We start from the raw sequence: 20803 nt of genomic DNA, 5'->3' as shown, positions 1-20803 counted from the left end.
TTCATTGAGTGACTTACAAATTTTCTCCAATTAAGTTACTAATTAGTTTTGGGCACCAACTCTTTTGCTTATGAACATTAACTATTTTAGTTCACAAACTTTTCTATAGAGTTATCATTTCAATTTGCCTTACTTGTAAACTTGTAAAATTTAGTAATCGTTTTTTGAATTTACCAACCTTAATTATAGTGATTACTAACTTTTCTTCAATTAAATGACCAACTAGTTTTGCGTTACCATCACCAATTCTTATTTGAGTTAATTGCCAATATTTATTTATTTATTTTATTACAAACCTCTCTTTCTATGACAAAAAAGAATTTTTCTTTTCATCTACCAACTTTTGTTTCTTGTCAAATAAAAGTTTGTAAATCGAACATATGTCTATAAGTAACTCAAATAAAAGTTGGGAACCCAATAATATGTGGTAATTTGATGGGAGAAAAGTTTGTCAGTTACATTAGATTGATATTCTTTAAGAGAAATTGGTTAATGTTAGGGATTACTAATCAAAACAGTAAAAGTTGGTAACTCCATAAGAAAATTCATAAAATAGAAAAACAATTCAAAGTTGGTAAGTAAATTAAACGAGAATTGTTAATCAAAAAATAGTTGGTAATCTAATATAATCAGGATTGGAAAGTCACTCTGATTTAGATTTGGTAATTCACGTAATAGTTAGTAAATTCGAAACGTGGCAAGTTAAGTAATTGAAAATTGGTAAATTGATACAAAAAATGTTCATTTGCAGACTATGAAAAAAAGTCGATAATTAACAAAAGTGTCGGTAAATTACCAGAAAGTTACCTGAAAGTGAAGTCACCAGTCATTTTCTTTATCAATAATTCTCCAACACTTATCAACACTGATGGAATCTACTAGCAAGGGAAACATCCGTATCTTTAGGTACGAAACAATGCAATTATGCTTGGTAAAGATTCCAACTAAAACGCAATCAAATCCATATGTAAAATATGCACCGACGGCTATCTTGTGGTTGACCATACACACAACCCCGAAAGAAAGCAAATACGAAAGAACAAACGATACAAAGATGGCCAATCTTCATTATTCTACTCAGTCATCTCTCTAAAATCAATATCTAAATTTGGAAGAATCTCAATTCAATAATACCCAAAATCAGCAGTTCTTACGAAAAGACATAGCTCTAGGTTAACACACCCTTCGTCTTGCCCACTCATGAAAACCTTGTCATTAACAATTTGTCACATTAGTTGACTTTTCTTTCGATGGTCCATATGCAAAGTAGTTTATTGCTTGCAAGGAGATTTGGGCAGAGATTTGATTCTATCGCTTCTCTTAAATACTCGGGAAAGATAAGGAGGAAGAGATACGATTCAAATCATTCGACCACCTTATCGATTATCATCACTTTATAGTTTTGGTAGTGTCCAATGGAACTTTAATTGCAGCAAAACATAGTTGACCAAAAAAAGCTTGTGGAACTGAGCTGTGGCACGCACTCTTGGAACTTGGGGCAACTTTCGTTCACTAATTTATTGAGAAAGACAGCGAATAGGGCGATTTTTATTGGGCGAAGACAAAAGGTCACATCACATGTTTGCAGATTGAGGAAGATAATGTAGCCTTTTGGGTCCTCGTGCATGCGGAATCTTACATGATCGGTACTTCAATATACACACTTGCAAAGTAGGAGCGGAAGCTCATTTCCATCCCGATTTTAGAAGCGGAACAGGATCGAACCGGGGGAATTGGATCGAGTAATCTCTCTCTATTTAGTTTTACCTTGCATCTTGCATTCCTGTTATTATCACTTTTGCCTCTGATTTAGATCTCTCACTATCTACTTTTTAATTGTAACTGTTATTTATTTTGAGATGACGTTTTATTAAAGTTTATTCTTTCGAAAAATAAAAATAAAAAAGGAATTAGACGGTTCTCGAGTAAACCTTGAAGTTGGACCGGACCGTCAAATGGTAGGTTTCGAGTTTTAAAATTGAAAATTAATCCCTAGAGAGAGGCTACTTATCCTGAATTCCGAAATTAAAGATGGCAAAAGCCAACTATATTTTTGTTGGGTAGAAAGTGGCCAGCTAATCGACCACTTAGAGAGGATGGTGGTAACTTTTCTCTTTTGACCACCTCAAGGATAGTAGTGTTCTCTTCTCCTTTTCTTTATTCTATACAAAAGAGATAGATCCATAATCGGGTAAAAGTCGATCCTCTGATAAATGGAGTTCCTAAAGGGACAGTTTACGATGCTAGCTTTCTATGTAATGTAAAGATGTGCATGTCCCACAATCACGAATTTTCCTAATCGACCAAAGATCATTGTTGGATGCTCTTTCAATCTTGCTTTACTCCTCTTCCCTTTCCAATGTAGAGACTTCTTTCTCCATGATACGACTGGTCAACATTTTTTATTTCTCTTCTTGGAGCCAAAGCCCTTTGAGAAGTTTTTAAAGCTTTGCACTATTTGAACACCATATCTATTTCACTTTCTATTTTGTCTTTGCACAATTTCAATCCTTGTTTGAAAACTGGCAAAATCAAGGGGAAAAGAAAGGAAAATTATAGCATAGTACACAATCAATACACTGAAACTTTTTCCACATACGGCCTTATTTACCATCTATTGTAAGGTGTAACTATTTACTCACTCATAACTATTGAATATAGGGTAAGTAAGGCCGTTTGTGACAAATTTTCTTTATACCGGCAATGTACATTTTATGTAGTCACTCAAAGAGAAAGAAAACCTCGTCCAAGTTATAGCAAAAATCAGCGAATGCGAACGGTCGGGTGTGCTTGGCTATTGGGCCACTAGCTATGAGATTAACTTTCTTACAGAGGAAACAAACGGAGCGATTCACTTCTTATGAAGCCGAACGCGGGATTCTATCAATTTAGGGGTATATTGAGAGAGTCAATTTGCTCGAGATTAAGCTCCATTAGATCGTGATCATGCCATATTTTAGTATGATATGTCATATGAGACCCAAAAAAATAAAAAGCGATCCAACTTCAATCCCACCTCTAACTATATGGGTGACAAGATGGGTTCCAAGATCATTAAATTTGAGGAACAATTGATAAATAGTCGCAGCCCATCACATGTTCTTCACTGAAACGAGACCGTATTGGTTCTAGGCCTGGCCCAAAGCCAATTCACAAGTGTTGTGTCTCTGGGTCATCACCCTCGGACTTTATTGTCTCGAGAAACGAGACAGCTTCAATCTCAAGCATTGCAATTCGTCCGTGGGCACCAGCACGAGAGCGTGCAGATAACATTGGGCCGACCAAATGGGTTCGAAGGTAAACACGTCGACTGACGTTTCCGTTCCGTTACTTGCGGTTTTTTTCGTTGCACTGTTTCGCGCCTCAATGTGTCTCGGTGATTGGTTCGCGGCATGCCAAAAGATCCACGGAGGAATGCATAATCTTGGGTCAATTGAGTTTATCAATCTCCCTCCCGCCTAGCATCGCGCAGTCGCGGTCCATTTGGGCTCAGTTTAACGTGCCTGTTCGTCTTCAATTTGGAGAGACTGCACCAAAAAGGATGCAGACTCTCGCCTCCCCTTAGCTTTCTCACTAATTGAGGGCATGACATGATTGTTGAGGCAGACAAAACCCTTGTGCTGTAGAGTTTTCTTGACTGGATAGACGATTTTCCGCATGGATTGTTTGAGTTATCTTGTTAATTTTAGTCGCTTAATGGAAAACGATAAGTGGGTTCGTTTGCCTCAGTTTTGGTCTGCTATTTGGTTTTGACATTGCGAATTCCTCACCTAGTAGCGGGAAATTGAACTGGACATGTTCTAGGGACGAGGAGGCTTGCTGGGGTCCGTACCCTTTTCTTAGTTCTCCGAGTGTGGATTTGATTGCCTGTTGACATGTTAACTGGTTTAGTTTGGGTGGAGACACACAACACTAAAACACAATCTATTCATCACTCGATCGAAGGCACTACTAGCAGCGGACAGCGCCCAAAATCGAAAGATCGAGGCTTGTTTTAGTCGGACAAGGACGTTGGTGATGATCCTGTGACTGCGTTCTAATGCCTAAATGAACGCCGACATCTCAAAGTGCGGTGATGCAGCATGTGCTGCATTGCTTTTGTGAGTTATGACTGCATTTGTTACTCTGTGTCAAAGAGTCTTTGTCGCATATGGCAGGATGAGAGTCCTTTACTGGTGCCTCATTCGTCTAGCATATTTCAAGTGTATATGCTCTTGAAAAGCATTAAGTGATCCTACACATTCTGTAGAAGCCTACCCCGATCAAAGACACACTACACAAGTACATCCTGCATTCTTGTTGTTGAATTTTATACTAGGGCACAGCAATCCAAACTATAGTTAACCTTGGCGTCAACATCTGAGCATTCTTGGAGGAGGTCTAACTATTGACCGCTAGTTATGGCTTGGTGCTGTCACCTCAGTTATTCTGCGCATGCTTTAGTCTTTTGTCATAGTTAAAATGCAGAGTTCAAATAACGGAGAGAGTCCTCCATCCAGAAGTCATCCTAGTTAGTTCTTTATAACAGGCTTCCATAGTGAAAGGGTTCGATTCTTCTCCTGATGCTTACGCTTTTATTAATCAGTTGTAAAGAGTACGGTTGTGTCACGTGCAAATTTGGATTTTGCAGTAAGCCCTCATATGTTACTTCATGGTGGCCATGCAGGAATCTGATGGTTGAAACAATTTAGAAACTTTGGAATGGTCTTGTTGCATATTGGAGATTAAACCTGCTTTTGTAATAAAAAGAAACCTAGAGGATATATTTTGGATGCTAAACTTTGGGAATACCCTTTGAATTATGCTGATTAAGATTTTTTTTTCCCAAACTCACTAACATATTCTCCATCGGAAGAATTGTCTGGTCGTAACAAGTAATCTTTTGATTACAGTGCAAGGAATTTGCTTTCTAAAAACCTAAAGCTATTGAAGATGGTCAAAAGGACTTTCAGCGCAGAGTTGAGTAAACATCCCAAGTGGTACGAGACAGCTTGCAGCTTAAAGTAACAAGCCGTAGTTGCTGCATTCAAAGACTCAAGTTTGTTTGTATCCTGAATTTTCAATCTTCTGGCTATGAACTTTTAAAACAGGCTAAAGTGATAAAGGAGGGAAATTGGAGCAGATATCCATAGATCAGTGACAGAATTAGAAGATGGGCTTTAGGTTTCTGACTGATAATCTAGCTACTAAGCTTTTATTTATTGCTTCTATGGATTTGCATCTACCCTTTTATTTATTGTGAGATTGTTACTAACGTCAAGATATGTGATTGACACTTGTGATTTTTGTACTACCTGTTGATGCCAGAAACTGGGCTTTGATTCAGCACTTGTGAGGAGCAGGAGCTTATATGACTCTTAAAAAGCAGAAGAATGATGTTAATTTCAGGAGGCGGTGTGGCAGGCAGTAATTCACCTCAATTTTCTATCACCGTAAGTGCAATGTGCTTCACCATTTTGGCACATCTGTATGCATATCTTAGTATTGACTTATTCTTTCATACAGTCATACATCAGTGACGAATGCTCAACTTGCATGAGCTATTGACATAGTTGGACGCCAATTCTTCATTCGTTGTTGACTTTGCAGATCAGGTTGGTTTCAATAACAGTCCATACTGGATGAGCACAAATAATTGTCATCTTATCTCTCAGTAGTCTCTGTTTTGAGCGTTGTCTGGGGGAGGTATGCTAATGCGTGTCCAATTAGCTTGGCCGTTATTTTCTTTGCACATGGTGAGTGTAATGTGAAAGATTACTGACGACTCGAACAATTCCTCTCTTCAAAAGAACGAAGCATGCGGAAGAGATTTTTCTTTTATGTCCAAAACACATAATAGATCATACATAATAGAGGATGAATTGCTACTAAATTAACATACAACTCATTCTTCTGCCAATCGAAGAGTAAATGGAATCACACGGTGCAATAGGTCCTAGTAAACATGTGCAAAGAAAATAAATGGGCACGAACTAGCATACCTCACCAGGACAGCACTCAAAAGTACTCACTCAGAGGGGACTCTTAATGAAACCAACCTGATCTGCAAATTCTTTTATATTCCCTTTCGGATGCTCGTCAAACCTTCCTATTCTAAAATGCTTGAGCCCCACCCCATCTGCACTCCCAGTGAGCACAAGGTCTGCCAGTATCCTCCCTATAACCGGGGACATCTTGAATCCATGACCGGAAAATCCACCACCTATCACCACATCTTCCCCGAACTCCCTGCCCAAGAAATCCAACACAAAATCCTCGTCTGGTGTCATTGAATACATGCAGGATTGTGTAAACGCAGGTTTGCTACAATCCAGCAATCCTAGGAATCTTCCTTCCATCCATTCTTTCAATGAATCTATGTCCCGTCTGGGCATCCATGGTCTTTTGTCCGGGTCGCACAGGCATCCACCATGCACTGCAACCTTGATCAGGCCCGGGAACTCCAGAGACGGGGTCCCATATATGTAAGGCTGTCCATAACTTGCGAATGTCGGGAAATCGCCTCCAATGGAAAACTTCTCCTCGTGCCCCTCCTTGATTCTCCAATACCAAACTGCAGTTTCCAGGGGCTGAATTGGCAATTCGTGGCCAGTAACTGAATGGACGAACTTTTTTGTCCAAGCCCCAGCGGTGACCACACATTTCCTACCCCAAAACTTGTCACCCCTGGTTGTGTAGACCACTATGCCTCCTCTGACTTCATCTCTTTTAATATCTTTCACCTCCATTTTGTCCTTCAATACTGCACCCTTTCCAAATGCTAGCGCTTGGAACATGGACACTGCCTTAGTGGGCTTAATGACACCCCCGAGCTCGGTATACACCGCAATCCAATCCTCTGGTATGCTGAGCCTGCCGGAGAATTTATTGGTGACTTCACGGTGGTCAAGTATCTGAAACGGGAAGGAATTCTTTTGACAGCTTGCTATGACAGCCTTGAGACTAGCATCATTAGCCGGTCCCATATCAAGATGGGGAGTGCTGGTGTAGACTTTGTATCCGGCCTCTGACTCGGCCTCTCTCCATAGCTTGGAAGCTTCGAGGACCATGTCGGTGTAGTAGTCCTCGGGGTAAGTTGCACGTATGGTGCGAGACTCGCCATGTGAGGAGCCGAGGTGGTGCAAGAAGTCGAATTGCTCAAGTAAGAGTGTCTTGCAGCCTCCTTTGGCCGTTTGGTAAGCGGTGGAGCTGCCCATGATGCCTCCACCGATTACTATTATGTCGAACTCGTTGGAGCTGGAACCCATCTCTCCGTGTGTGTTTGTGTAAGTGCGAAGAACTCGGCGAGTGTTTGGTGGTTGGTTTTCGGCTAGAGCTGGATAGGAGAGCTATAGATATATGGTGGGAAGTAAGAAAAGTAGCCACCGGAAGACTCAAAATTGCGTCAGTGCCACTTCAACAATTCAAAATCATTACGCATCTAACCATTTTTTACTCAAGAATTGTCAGAAGCTTAGGTTCATATATTTTTTCAACCGTATATTAGATCATGCAGTTCACCACGCATCCGCACTTGATTGCGATAACATGGGTTATATCAGGAAATTGAAGAAACTTCACATTTTACCATGTTTTGTCACGAGTCATGACGTTGCATTTTATATGAAACAACCGTTGTATTGTAGAAGTTTCTTTGCGTTATTTTCTTAAATTTTCATCCGATTTCAAGATGATTTGAAAGAAATGTCTCCACTAGTTGCGTGTTAAGTTAACATAAGGAACTTTGTAAATTTAGATCGCTACAAAGAGTGACGAACTTGTTTTGGCCAATAGTCATATAGGCTTGGAGGAGGCGATGAATGAACTAGATCCTCAAACTTGACCACATTCAAGAAGTTGATTCTTTCATCATAAAAAAAAAAATTGGGAGATAAGGACATCAATGCTGAGTTGCTCCATCGATATACTCGAGAATTCTGTCAGAACGTTCAACTTGAGCATTCACTGGGCAAGATAGTTGAGGTGGATTACCTTGCCCTTTCTCTCTACGCACATGATTAAGAAGAAAGTACTCGAGATTACGTGTCAAGTTTGAATTTGACTTCGTCTAGAAAATGAAATATTCTTGTATGCATCCGCAATCCATTTCGTCTCAGTTATCAAATGTTGTGCACCCTGCGTGATTTATCAATCGAATTAGAATGAGTTCACATAAATCAGGTGCATGCAAAACTTGCACATAAAAACTAAGTCCAGCCAAAGTTATTATCTATATCTCATGTTAATTCAAGGGCTCACGCTTTTTCCATTCCACTAGACACCTCAAATCACATTAATTTTTCCACATTATCCCTTGCATGTCTCTTTTTCTTTTTATTTTTATTTTTTTTTATTTCCCTTCTTTTTTCCCTTCTTCTTACTTGAACTCTTCATCGGCTCCATGAGCTGCGGTTTGGCGATTGCTCACTTCATTTGGCAGCGGACTCCGCTGGAATCCGTCGAGATTCTGTGCCGCCAGCAATTCATCTCAATTGCCGGATATCAACCTCGCGAGAATTCACTCCGTCTCCAAACTCGAAGGATGGCTGAGGAACTCGTGGCGAAAGTCCCTCGAGAGAGTTTGAGAAGAAGCTAGGAACCGGTGCGGATTGGTAATGTGTCAAGCCCGAGTTGATCTATTGCTGGTGATGCTGATATGGAGGCTCGTGACTGTGATTCATAATAGCATGATGATGATGATGTTGTTGAAGATCAAACTTCATCTCAGAATATTGTTTTAAAAAATCTGATTCTCCCTCCAGAGCTAAAAAATCTTCGGCCATCTCAATTTTCCTTGAGAGTTGCGATACTTCGTTAGATTTTGCGAAAGCACAAAAAAAAAAAAATTGCCGCTTTTTTCACTCTTCTTTTGGTTTAGACACTCCTTTTATTTATATTTTGACCATATTATCCCTTGTGGGGCCCACCATTTATGGTAAAACTTTACAAAAGTGATCCCTTTTTTTAATTATTTGATCAGCTCCTTTTATTTTGTTTCTTTTTTTTTCCTTAGGGGTCTTACTTTCCTTCTTCTTCTTTTTCACGGCGTCATTTCTTGCAAATCGGCTTTGTGTTTTCTCTCTTGCAAGCCATTCTCTTCTTTCTACGCCTCTCACTCCTTTTTCTTTCTTCTATCACAAATCTCTCCTACATCGGAAGTACGATTCTGATGAAAGCTTGTTTTTTTCCTCTTTAGTTTCTTGGTCTTGAATCATGCTCGGTCGCTATTGAGTGTTTTTTGATATCTTTTGTTAAAAGTGAATGAGTTTTGGATCGTGGAAATGCTTAATCTTGTGTTTCAATCCTGTGTTTAGAGTATAGAGTGCATCAAAACAATGCTTATGAATTAACTGTGCAATTGCTTTGTAGTCTGTAGCATACTCGCGTCTTATAGACTTTTGCTCCCTCTGGGTTCAGTTTCTTAATATGGTATCCATAATTTTTTTTTTTCATTATAATGATGCAAGATATGCTTAATTTGGTTGTTTGATCTCAAGGGGAATTGAGTAATCTATTTTCTTTGATGATGGAGGCCAAATCTTTTTTCACTTTCTTAGGATTGTAGATGGTGGGTTTAAATCTAGAGTGGAGGCTAAAGGATGCCTCTTGTACCTAAAATTAGGCTACATTCAAGGTAGATCTGACTGCTCCTCCAACAGTGCATGTCTTTTACTTTAAGAACAAATGTGGTCTACTGTACCGAATCGACAACAATCTGGTCTACTATTTCGCCGCCTACATACGGCGGAGAAAAACGGCTTGTTGGGGAGGTCACCAGTAAGCTCAATGTCTGTGCCAGTGAAAGTGTGGAGAACAACGGGATTGGCATCATAGATAGAAAATAGAGGACAATGGGTTTGGGGAAGAAGAAGGAGGAGGAGTGGGAGGCGTAGAACTGAGTCGTCAAAGGCGTGAAAAAAAAGAAAGAAGAAGAAAAGTGGGACCTATATGGAAAAAAAAAACAAAATAAAAAGAGTTGGCCGAATAGTACAAAATGAATCACTTTTGTAGAGTTATATTAGAAGTGGCGGGCCCCACAATAGATAAAATGGTCAAAACACAAGAAAATGGAGTATCTAAACCAAAAAAGGAGTGAAAAAAGCGCAATCCAAAAAGAGTAGAATAGTTTGCTGGGGAAGTAATTCTAAGGAGAAGCATTCACCGTGAGTAAACATCCTCTTTGTTTTGCTCTCTCTCCGGATCAAACCTCAAAAATATATTTATTGTTCATTTAGCTTTGTGTCGGCTAAAAGCATTGTGCGGTATAAGGTGCCGTTGCTGTCTGAGAAAAAGAGAGTTAGAGCAAGCGAATCAGCTTGGTTCGAGGGCAAGTTCTAATGAATTCAAGGAAGAAGAAGAAGGAAAGAGGAAGAGAAGAAGCGAAACCAAACAAAAAAAGGCACTTGCAAGGATAATACGGTAAAACAAGTTGATAGGGGTATTAGAAGTAAAAAGTGGGGTGGAAAAAGCATGAGAAAATTTACAAAAAGTCGCTAAACCTGTTGTACGTATGCCAATTCAATTGTAAACCTTTTGATAATTTGTCATTGTAGTTCTTCGGCTAATTTTGGTTTGATTATGCTGACGCGGCGGTCCAGTAAGTGCTGGCCTTCCTATATGGCATGACTGGCGCTGATGTGAATAATTTTTATAATCTTTTATGTGTTTTTTTATTTTATTTTAGGTTTTTTTCCCTATTTCCCTTCGCTGGCCGCCGGGCCTCAGCAATGGCTGGTGACCTTCGCCAACCATAGGCAAGGGTCACTCTCGCCGACTTCTAGCAAGCGTCAGCCTCGCTAAACCCTCGCCTATGGCCAGAGACCTCCGTTGGCCATTGCCGAGGCCCCGGCGACGGGCAATGGGAAATAGAAAAAAATAAAAAAGGAAAGGAAAGAAAAGAAAAGAAAAGGAAAAAAATTACAAAAAAAATACACAAAAATTGTCCATATCAGCACTGGCCATCCTACATAGCATAGTCGACGTTCACGTCTGTGATTTTCAGCCAAAATTGGCCAAAAAGGCTATATTGGCAAATTATCAAAAAGTTTATGATTAAATTGGCTAAATTAAAAGGTTTAAGACTAAATTGATATTCGTACAATTGGATTAGGGTTTTTTTTTGGTAATTTTCTCAAAAAGCGTGAGGCTTCAAGTGTTATTTTATGTCTCTTGATTTTGTTAGACAAAGATATTACTGAGTTTAAGCCTCCTCGAGAGTGTGTGAGAGTTGTTTGTGAGACTAGAAAAAATATTTATTGAGAACTCAGGTAAATTAGATGGTTTGTGAGTTAGTTGACTATAACAGGAGTTTGAGAGGTACTGCGAGTTATCGAGCAATCGATGGGGAAAATTACCTAATCAATTCTAAACATATTGTACAAATGTCGATTCAGTCTTAAATTTTTTCATTTTGACAATTTAGTTCTAAGCCTTTGCACGAAATTTCAATGTAATCCCTCCAGTTAATTTCCGTTGGAAATCGCTGACATGACACGCCGCCACGTTAGTGATTTCAAGCAAAAATTGGCCGGAATGATTATATTGAAATATCGCACAAAGGTTTATGATTAAATTGGCAAATTGAAAGTTTATTGTTGAATTGGCATCCATATATTAATTTTAGGACTGATTGAACAATTTCTCCGATGATCAATTATACCTTCATTAGGCTAAACCTGAATTTATAGTGAAATTTTCTGCCGCTCTTCTTATGGATGAATCGAGTAAAATTATGGTGCGGCTTAGTTCATGTTTTCTGTCTATCGTGTTTGATCGTCATGGTTTCACAACAAGTTTATACAATGCTAGCTTTGTGAGGGCTGCCATAACATAAGAATCAACATGTCATTGAACATGTCTAAGACAACAAATTTATTATCACTGACCAAGGAGGAGCTTCACACTCCAAATAGGTCGAGAGGGAATGAATGGGCTTATAATATTTGTCCAGACATATCTTGATGATTCTTTACTTCCCTTTTTCATAATATGCTAAAGATTTCCATTGTCGAGGCATACTTTATGGAAAGCTAGTAAAATAATACTTATAGTAATATATAAAATGTGCATGATATGATATTCCTTTATACGTTGAGAGATTCTCCACTTCCCCTTCTTCTTTAAATGCTAAAGATTTCCCGTTGAAATCAGAATATTCTTGTCCTTTATTCTGTCGCATGTTATGGCCAAGACAGAAAGAGTTTTTGTGGTAGTTGAGATGAAAACGAAGCCGTGGTTTTAAAGGGTTTCAGCACAACTTTTCTTAACTATGAGAAGGAGTTCTTCGGTTTCTATAAGGTTTTGACAAATTTCTCATCGGTGCAATGTCCCGCTACAACACCATCTACGGCTCCTAGAAGTTGCTTTACCAAGTTTCAAGGCACTACAGCTTTAAAAGTTGTGTTAACAAACGATGTTAAACAATGATACGATGGCTGTTACTTACCGCACTCTTAATTTGCATAAGCAATGGTGTTAAATTGAGTCATTCTTGAGCACTCATCTGGATGGTCTGCAATCAGCAGTGCTGTTGAAACAGATATCGCCTCACGGGGTGTTCATAGGAATTGCTCGGGCATTCGTTATGTTTAGGATCAGATTCTGGTTGTGAAGCTCTCTTGATCTCACTTGGCATGCGAGGACTTGATGACCCATACACACTAATTTGATTTTACGCTAGCAATGCACGTATGAGTCCAATGGCATGACACCTAAAACCATCGAAGGGAATCGTTTTTTTGAAGGTTTGATCTACGTAAGACCTGTGGGGTTGAGAATCAGACAAGAACGCAAAACGGGAGTCTCTTTTGTTTCTTTTTCGAAAAGTGGGAATCTCTCTTCAATCTATGAGCTGGGGACGGCATTGAAATGCGTAATGACGGCGATTGTTTGTCCTTATAAATGACTTTGATTTGACAGTGAGTCCACCACGTGACTCGTCCAGTCTTGCAGTACTTAGCCGTTTGGTGCTTTTGGAATCTGTGTGTGAACATGCTTTTGTTTAATCGTCACCGGTCAGATTCTCAGCACTTTCCTCGAAGATCAACTGAAATTTTGAAAACCCTTTTCTTGCACGGATGTCCATCGCAGTAAACTTCCTCGAAACAATCTAGCTCATGAGAAGACACAGAGTTTATTATTACCTTAATCTTTAACAGGATCCTCACTAATCTTACATGAGATGTAAGTCAAGCTCACAAAGATCAGGTTGATATGGATAGGAAATATTAGAACGCCAAAGATTAATCAACTTAGAAAAAAAGGGTGAAAGAAAAAGATGTACGTAATGTAATCAGCACTGCGTCTTTATAGGAACCGTAGATGTGACATGCAGAGTGCAATCATCCTTTGACACCTTCCCAGTGTTTTACTTAACCGTGTCCAATCCTTCAAGAGCCACGGGTCTTTTGACTAATGACAAAGCTCAGGATTTGTCTTAGGCTGATGTGGTTGTCATTCGTGTTAGGTCTCTGTACGTGTAGATGTTTGCATCACACACCTAAAGAAAAGAGAAAGAAAAACTTGAATGGCTCAGCGATATCTTTCATCCTGGTCCAGAACCAGAGGCCAGGACCAGCATGAGAATCACGCGGGGGAGACAATTGGTGGGGTTTCTATCCCAGAATTCTAAACAAGATAGTGGACTAATGAGCTAGCATCACCATCTTTGTGACTCGTGATTAGGTCCCATCTTCTCACAACCTTCTCAAGATGGGACGGAAAGGTGTCCTGTCGAGGTGCTTTCGTTTCTTGTCATCAAGAGCGCAAGTGCTCTTGCGCTTGACCCTATATCGGTTAAAGATGTCACTTACCGATATTGGTGCGGACACTTGCGTATGTCAAGAATTATTTGTATAATCTATTAAGTATTTGTTTCTTGTTTTCAGGAGTGTGAAAGACTGACATGTATCCACGGATGTGCCGATTGATTAGATGGTTCATAATTTGACTAAGAACCTCGCCATTAGTAAAGAAAGAGTTCTCTACAACATTCCTGCGTATGCACTTCGTATCTGATTTCTTTGCTGTGCATGCAACCGTGTGTGTCAACTGAGATAAGAAAATATTATGTATATACTGATGGAAGTTGGTCATTTGTCACTGTCGCTTCAATGAATTATGCTATATTAATGGATTGAGATTGGTTTAGAGTGAATGTATAGTTCATCACGACAAGAGTTTGAATCTCCACACTTTTTCTCTTCTTGTTATCTTGCTTTTGCTTTTCTAGATGTGCCTGCCTTCACGTGCATGTAAGGCGTGAATAGGTGAGAGGGAGAAATGAAAATGCTTAATATGGTTTCCGAGTTGGTTTGCGCTAGCTAATTGAACTTTAGGGGAAAGACGATTGTCCAAACAATTGGAATGGTCCTAATAATCTTTCGAGGTGCACCAATCTTCGTTACCAGAACCCACGCTGACAATGTTTCAATGCTACTCCGGTCCTATACTCAAACACGACGAATGTGCAAACACATTGAGATTACGTCTCGAGTTAGAGCTCGATTGGTGAAGATCCGACTTGACTTGTTGCTGGGAATGGCCTGAATTGTGAATTGAAAAGTTGTAGGACCAAGACAGGCATATAGAGGATTGGATTTGGATGCTTGGAAGGCGTCCGGTGGCTAGACAACTAGGGTCGAGCATTCCGTGGTGGCCCTAGGCGTCCAGCTAGGTCTGGTCGGCCGCTCAGTTGGCCTCTGATCAAGCCCGACCCAAAAAAAGAAGACGACAAAAGCCTGAAAAAAGAGTAGATAAGAGGCATTATCATTCAAGAAATAAGGCCTAAAGATGTACATATTCCTTTCAAGATACGATATGAAAGATCCCGGCGAGGCGGTCAGCCTATTACATAAGGTTAAGGGATCATCCTCTCTTATGGCTTTCCAGTTCGAACCTGCTTGAGACAGTAGTCCTTTTGATGCTTATATGTCACAAGCATTCCAATGGCACTACTATGAACAGGCCTGCTTATCCAGTGTTTAGGCTCTTGGGGTTCTCTCTTATGGTCTAGACCTTGTGGCCAATTTTCATGGTTCAAATTAGATACTCCGTGATGTAATGACACTCACGGAAGAGTCGCCAACATTGGTTTCTCAATTCCGTCATTCTGTTCTATCAAAAGAAAAAATCAAGCACTAGAGACATTATCGTATTTTTTCCCTCCATATATAGTTATAAACAACCAAAGACAATCGCTAAGCCTAACATGAGAGGTATATGAATTAGCAGATAGGCCCAAAAAGAGGATATGCGCAAGCATAACTTTTCACCAGTTAATGCTATAATCAAGATTTACATCTTTGAGATTGAGAGCAATGTGTTGGGAGTTTGGAAGCGCACGGCAAAATTGGACTTTCTCCTGTAATGTAGCTGCTGGTATATACTGGAAGTTTATTCATTTGATACCGCAAAATCATCGAAACACAATGCTGTTTGTCAGGTTTACCACATCTACTGCACTAACAGAGTAAGTTGCATCTTGGCTTCTGACGCTGAAAGTCGTCTCCACCACTATCGATTGTACTAATGAGACAAAATACAATGCCTCAAAACAGCTTCTTCCCAATTCCTCATGACATATTCGACCAAAAAATATTCCTTACGGCATAGACCAAGTTTAAAAGAAGGAAATATTTCCTCTTTGCCACATCAAATAATTCACAAAATTGAATCTAAAACATGTCTGCAATTACCAGACTGCAAGATTTTTCCAATTTTGGAGCTGAATCACTACATTGTGGAATGGTTTCTACATTTATCACTGCATAAAGCCGACATTTTCAGTAACTTGGTTAGTCGAAATTGTGCTAACATCGTTCATTTATAATCCCAAATCTGAAAATCGTCAGGATGTTATTTTGAATTCCATAATCCGTTATTTTTCACGCGACGGCAGTGCCTCATCGCAAGTTAATCTCATGGTTATACATTGCATCGGTAGCAAATAAAGCTCTGTTATGCTGACGGATCTGAGAGAGATTATGGTTCATCGTGAACTCCTTAAGGCCTGCGTGACCCTCTGTCATTGGAAAACACTAATTCCTTGTTGTTATTTGAAAGTGCAACATTGTAATCATTTACAATGATGAGCGCAATCCACGTCAACTATGCGACTTGCTGCATGATCTTCATTTATAAATAAACCCTCCCTCTTCATTCCTTCAGACCATCACTGGAAGTAACACTCAATTGTCTTCAGTTGCTCAATTTGGCATCTCAGCTAAGACATTCTCGATATCGACCTATAGAGCCAATGGCACCACGAGTGACAGACCTGGTTTTGTCTCTCATGGCATTCTTATGGTTCACTTCAATCTTGCTCTTTAGAGTCTCCGCTCGGAGTAATGGGATTGCTACCTTTTACACCCCACCATACAAGCGTAAGGCATTCGTCGTGTTTGTTCCTACTGTTAAGGTATCTTGTGCAACTGGACTGATGTGAGAAGTTGTTCTTTTCTATGTGTTGAAATAATGCAGCATCCGCTTGTTATGGATTTGAAGATCAAGGGGTGATGATAGCAGCAGCCAGCGAAGCAATTTGGAACGGTGGTGCTGCTTGTGGCCAGTACTACCAAGTCACGTGCCTCAGCGGGACGAACCTAGGCATCCCAAAGCCATGCCATGGAAGCGCTTCGGTGGTGGTGAAGATTGTGGATCGCTGCCCTGCCAATGCGTGCCGAGGAACTATTGATTTGTCACAAGAGGCATTTGCATCTATAGCTGATACAAACTCCGGAGCTATTAACATAAATTATCAACAGTACGTGAACATTGTTCCCTATAATTTGCTGAGCTATTGTTATACAATCAGTGCCATTATAAAAATCTGAACTGGTTCAATTGATGTCATGCAGGGTCTGAATTTGGAAACCGGAAGATCCTTTGCAAGAGTAACTTCTCATGGAATGGAACCATTCCCCAAATAATGAAACACAACCGAAGTCTAGCATCAACTCCTTTCGGAGTTCTTTTTTCCCTTCAATGCTCTTGCAAATGTAATTGTAAGCATACACAGTCTCGAAATAAGTTGTGTCCGGGTGACTTATGTGTTTTCGCCTTTTCTTCTCCCTGAGTGAGCTTTGTCTATCCTTTAAGCATTGATTGTCAAGTGACACTTCATAGTAATGGGTGGATTGTTTTTGGTACTTGTCTATTAGTTTGGTCACATACTCGACATGACTAAACATATCGGTCGGGTCAGGAAACAGCTCAAAAGCATTCGATGTTAACCTTTCGTACTCGTTTCTTGTCATTACGTCCACTGGCTCTGTCACTAATGATCTTTTCCTTTTCACCTCAAAATTGGACTGAGATTTCTAGCCATTGAGTGCCAAGGATGATGCACTGTTATTACAGTTCTTTAGCTGAGTAAAACGAGGGACAGTGATCGCTTATCTAGCATTAATAGTATCAAACATTCAGTAAACTTGGCTCAGTGAAGGTGCTTGGTCATCCAAGAAAAAGCAGAAAACAATAGCAGATGTTGCACACATACAACTCAGGTATACATCTAGCTGTATATGTTTATGGGACGTGATTGAGGGAATAAATCATTAGAAACCAAAGACCAAATCACAGATTATCGGTCGAACATAGAGAACTGGCTTTTGTTAGTTCACTGGGGATTCTCTTCAAACCTTCCAATCCTAAAATGCTTGAGCTCCACCCCATCCGCATGCCCAGTGAGCGCAAGGTCCGCCAGTATCTTCCCTACCACCGGAGCCATCTTGAACCCGTGTCCCGAAAACCCACCACCTATCACCACATTCTCCCCGAACTCCCCTCCCAAGAAATCCATCACATAATCCTCGTCAGGTGTCATCGAGTACATACAGGATTGCATGGACACGGGTGCGCAGCCATCCACCAGTCCCAGAAACCTCCCTTCGATCCACTCTTTCAGGGAATCCAAGTCTGGCTCGGGCCTCCACTTCCTTTTATCCGGATCGCACTGGCATCCGTGGTCCAGAATAATCTTGATCAGCCCCGGGAATTCCAAGGATGGGGTCCCATATATCTTCACATCTCCATAGCTCGAGAACGTCGGGAAATCGCCTCCAATGGCATATTTCTCCTCGTGACCCTCCTTGATCTTCCAATAACACACTGTGATGTCCACGGGTTGAATTGGCAATTCAAGCCCAGCAATTGAACCAACCAGCTTCCTGGTCCAAGCCCCAGCAGTGACCACACATTTCCTGCACCAGAACTTGTCGCCCTTGGTGGTACAGACCACTATGCCTCCTCTCACTTCATCTCTCCTAATATCCTTCACTTCCATGTTGTCCCTCAACACAGCTCCCTTTTGAAATGCGAGTGCTTGGAACATGGACACCGCTTTAGTTGGCTTAATGACACCGCCAAGCTCGGTATACACTGCAATCCAATCCTCCGGTATGCTGACCCTTCCGGAGAATTTGTCGGTGAATTGGCCGTGGTCAAGAATCTGATAAGGTAAGAAGTTCTTTTCACAGCTTGCTATGACTGCTTTGAGACTAGCACTACCCGCCGGCCCCATGTTAAGATGGTCGGTGCCGGTATAGACGCTGTAGCCAGCCTCCGTTTCAGCCTCTCTCCACAGTTTCGAAGACTCAACGGCCATCTTGCTGTAGTAGTCCTTCTTGTATGTGGCGCGCATGGTGCGAGACTCGCCGTGCGAAGAGCCACGGTGATGCAAAAAGTCAAACTGCTCGAGCAAGAGTGTCTTGTGACCTCTCTTGGCAGTTTGGTAAGCAGTGGAACTGCCCATGATGCCTCCACCGATCACTATCACATCGAACTCATTGCTACAAGAAGAATCCATATCTCTGTACCGTGTATATGTGTATCTCTCTCTCTCTGATACTGATGGAGCTAAGTTACACTGGTTGGGTTTGAACATATAAGCAAAAAACAAGACTAACTACTCCTGGACTACGATGGCCTAGCCGCCGACGTGGCCCCCAAGCACCAGATTTGATGCTATTATCACCAAGGAAAGCTAGACGAAATTTCTCATTGGATCGTTGTCGGATTATTGCGACATATCAAACGTGTAGCAATAAAACAAAAGCAAAACTGATAAACATTCGCAGTCCTTTAGGCAATGTGTAGTAATTTTAAAAATAAATTTGACTCAAATGACTTGTTTGTTGCCAAGACGTAATTGACTTTGCAAGCTTCTTTCATTGAAGAGGAGTTGCGAGGAAAGTTGCTTCTCCATCTAAACGTGGGCCCCTTTTGAATTGACATAGGTTTTCTTTTTGGTCTTTTCAAATTCACATAAACTTCACCTCCTAAGTGAATCACCCTCTTTTTCAATTTTTTGGAGTTACTCGTGCCGGTAAGCTATCTCATTGTGTGACATTTTTTTATTAACTCACTCGAAATATTGTTCACTTTGATCTGTCATATTTTGAGCCCGCGATTTTGTAGTGCTCTAACCTGAGTACGCTTAATTTTAGAGTTCCAGAGCAACATATATATATATATATATATATATATATATATATATATATATATCCCATAATCGCTCTCCCACTGTTCGATGTATAGTTCGGTTCATTCATATCCCATTTGCCATCTTAAAAGGCTATTAGGAGTCGATCTTTATTTAGGCCCTTTGGTCCCGGCGATTACTCTATGTACTCGTCGGACCTGGTTGTTACACTTTGGACAATCTTAGTAATATAATCAATTACATCAGTAAACAATGACAGAGGCTTGGATATAGATATGCATTTTTAACTCAACCCAAGAGTAGCAAAGAGGGCTTTTTCTTCTGCCCCGAAACTCTGGTCTAAGTGAAAGCTTAGTGCTACCTAATCTAATCAGCAAGAATCAACCACTTCATTATACTCTTTCAAAGAACATGATTTGGATTAGAAGATAATTTGATGATTGACTGGGATAGATAGTGACATGTTTGTTTAGGGAACAACAAAATATTTCTCCAGCCCGCCTGCAATAAGCTTTTCCATTGCTATATATTATTTATGCAAAAGATGGCTTCTCTACATAAAATCACACCCTTTCTTATTATATCATAGTACTACTACTACCATTGGATAATGATAATGCCTTACTTATTTATTGAGATTAATTTCTAAATCCAGTGATCACTGCCATTCATATTACAATTTGCTATCTTTTGTAGTGATGTTGAAGTTATCTCGAACTTGCTTGCTCACCGGATTTATCACAACCTTATGTTGGTTTACTTCCTCCCACCTGGTAATTTTGTACGGTTTTCAATTGCATTCTTTAATGTAGTAGCTCACACTTTTATGTCCCGTTATACATCTACTTTTGTTAAAAGTCGTCGACGCACCACTTCTTTTAAGAAGTTTATCATTGTCTAAAAACAATCAAAAAGCAAGCTGGGCCTAATGCACCTGACCTAAAAATCTTGACCCAGATCAACCCATAATTAAATTCCAATAATTTGCTCTATAGACCAATCGGGCTTAATCGGGCCCAACGGGCCGCCGGGCTAATGATCACCTTTATTGTGGTCAAATGTGCATAGTACTTCCTTTACTTGATAACTTTAGCTTTAGATTGGTTCATCTAACAAGCAGGAATTCATGATCATAGTTTAGGAAGATTTGGGATCTACATTCACTAATTTCTAAGAGTCAGTAACTTTCTCACCTAAAAGTTACCAATTTTAATAGTTTATAGTTAACCAAAGTCTTATTTATGCCTGTATCAATACTTATTTGAATCCTGCTCCAAGTGCCATTTTCAAGATTCGTACATCACTTCAAGAGCAATCATGGCGTAACATTAATTTTGAGTTTCTTCTGTCACATAGTTAGGTGCTAGCCTTTTTGTGGAAGTA

At 40.1% G+C, this 20803-nt stretch overlaps 2 protein-coding genes and 1 long non-coding RNA gene across 3 annotated transcripts; 1 reads left to right on the top strand and 2 right to left on the bottom strand.

The window, feature by feature from the left end:
• The first annotated feature begins 3197 nt into the window (after positions 1-3197).
• On the top strand, positions 3198-5638 carry LOC130136582 (uncharacterized). The gene is made up of 4 exons (XR_008815409.1): positions 3198-3297; positions 4893-5038; positions 5308-5432; positions 5506-5638. It is a non-coding gene; the product is annotated as an uncharacterized LOC130136582 (long non-coding RNA).
• Positions 5639-5798: 160 nt separating this feature from the next.
• LOC115692676 (probable sarcosine oxidase) lies at positions 5799-7321 on the bottom strand. Its single transcript, XM_030619604.2, has one exon. It carries the CDS (start codon positions 7245-7247, stop codon positions 6012-6014), a length of 1236 nt encoding a protein of 411 aa, XP_030475464.2. The 5' UTR covers positions 7248-7321; the 3' UTR covers positions 5799-6011.
• Positions 7322-17382: 10061 nt separating this feature from the next.
• Positions 17383-18865, bottom strand: LOC115692674 (probable sarcosine oxidase). Its single transcript, XM_030619602.2, has one exon. The coding sequence runs from the start codon at positions 18860-18862 to the stop codon at positions 17597-17599; it is 1266 nt and encodes a 421-aa protein (XP_030475462.1). The 5' UTR covers positions 18863-18865; the 3' UTR covers positions 17383-17596.
• Between the last annotated feature and the right edge of the window lie 1938 nt (positions 18866-20803).

Source organism: Syzygium oleosum, unplaced genomic scaffold, assembly GCF_021117445.2.
Source record: "Syzygium oleosum isolate NSW1041296 unplaced genomic scaffold, Sole_v2.1 Sole_v2.46, whole genome shotgun sequence".
NCBI lineage: Eukaryota > Viridiplantae > Streptophyta > Magnoliopsida > Myrtales > Myrtaceae > Syzygium > Syzygium oleosum.
Note: the sequence above shows the minus strand (reverse complement) of the source record. Positions and strands in the feature narration are given on the sequence as shown.

What these genes read in the sequence shown, in the direction of transcription:
- LOC115692674 (XM_030619602.2), bottom strand. Translation starts at nt 18,862, where the DNA reads ATGTTCAAACCCAACCAGTGTAACTTAGCTCCATCAGTATCAGAGAGA.
- LOC115692676 (XM_030619604.2), bottom strand. Translation starts at nt 7,247, where the DNA reads ATGGGTTCCAGCTCCAACGAGTTCGACATAATAGTAATCGGTGGAGGC.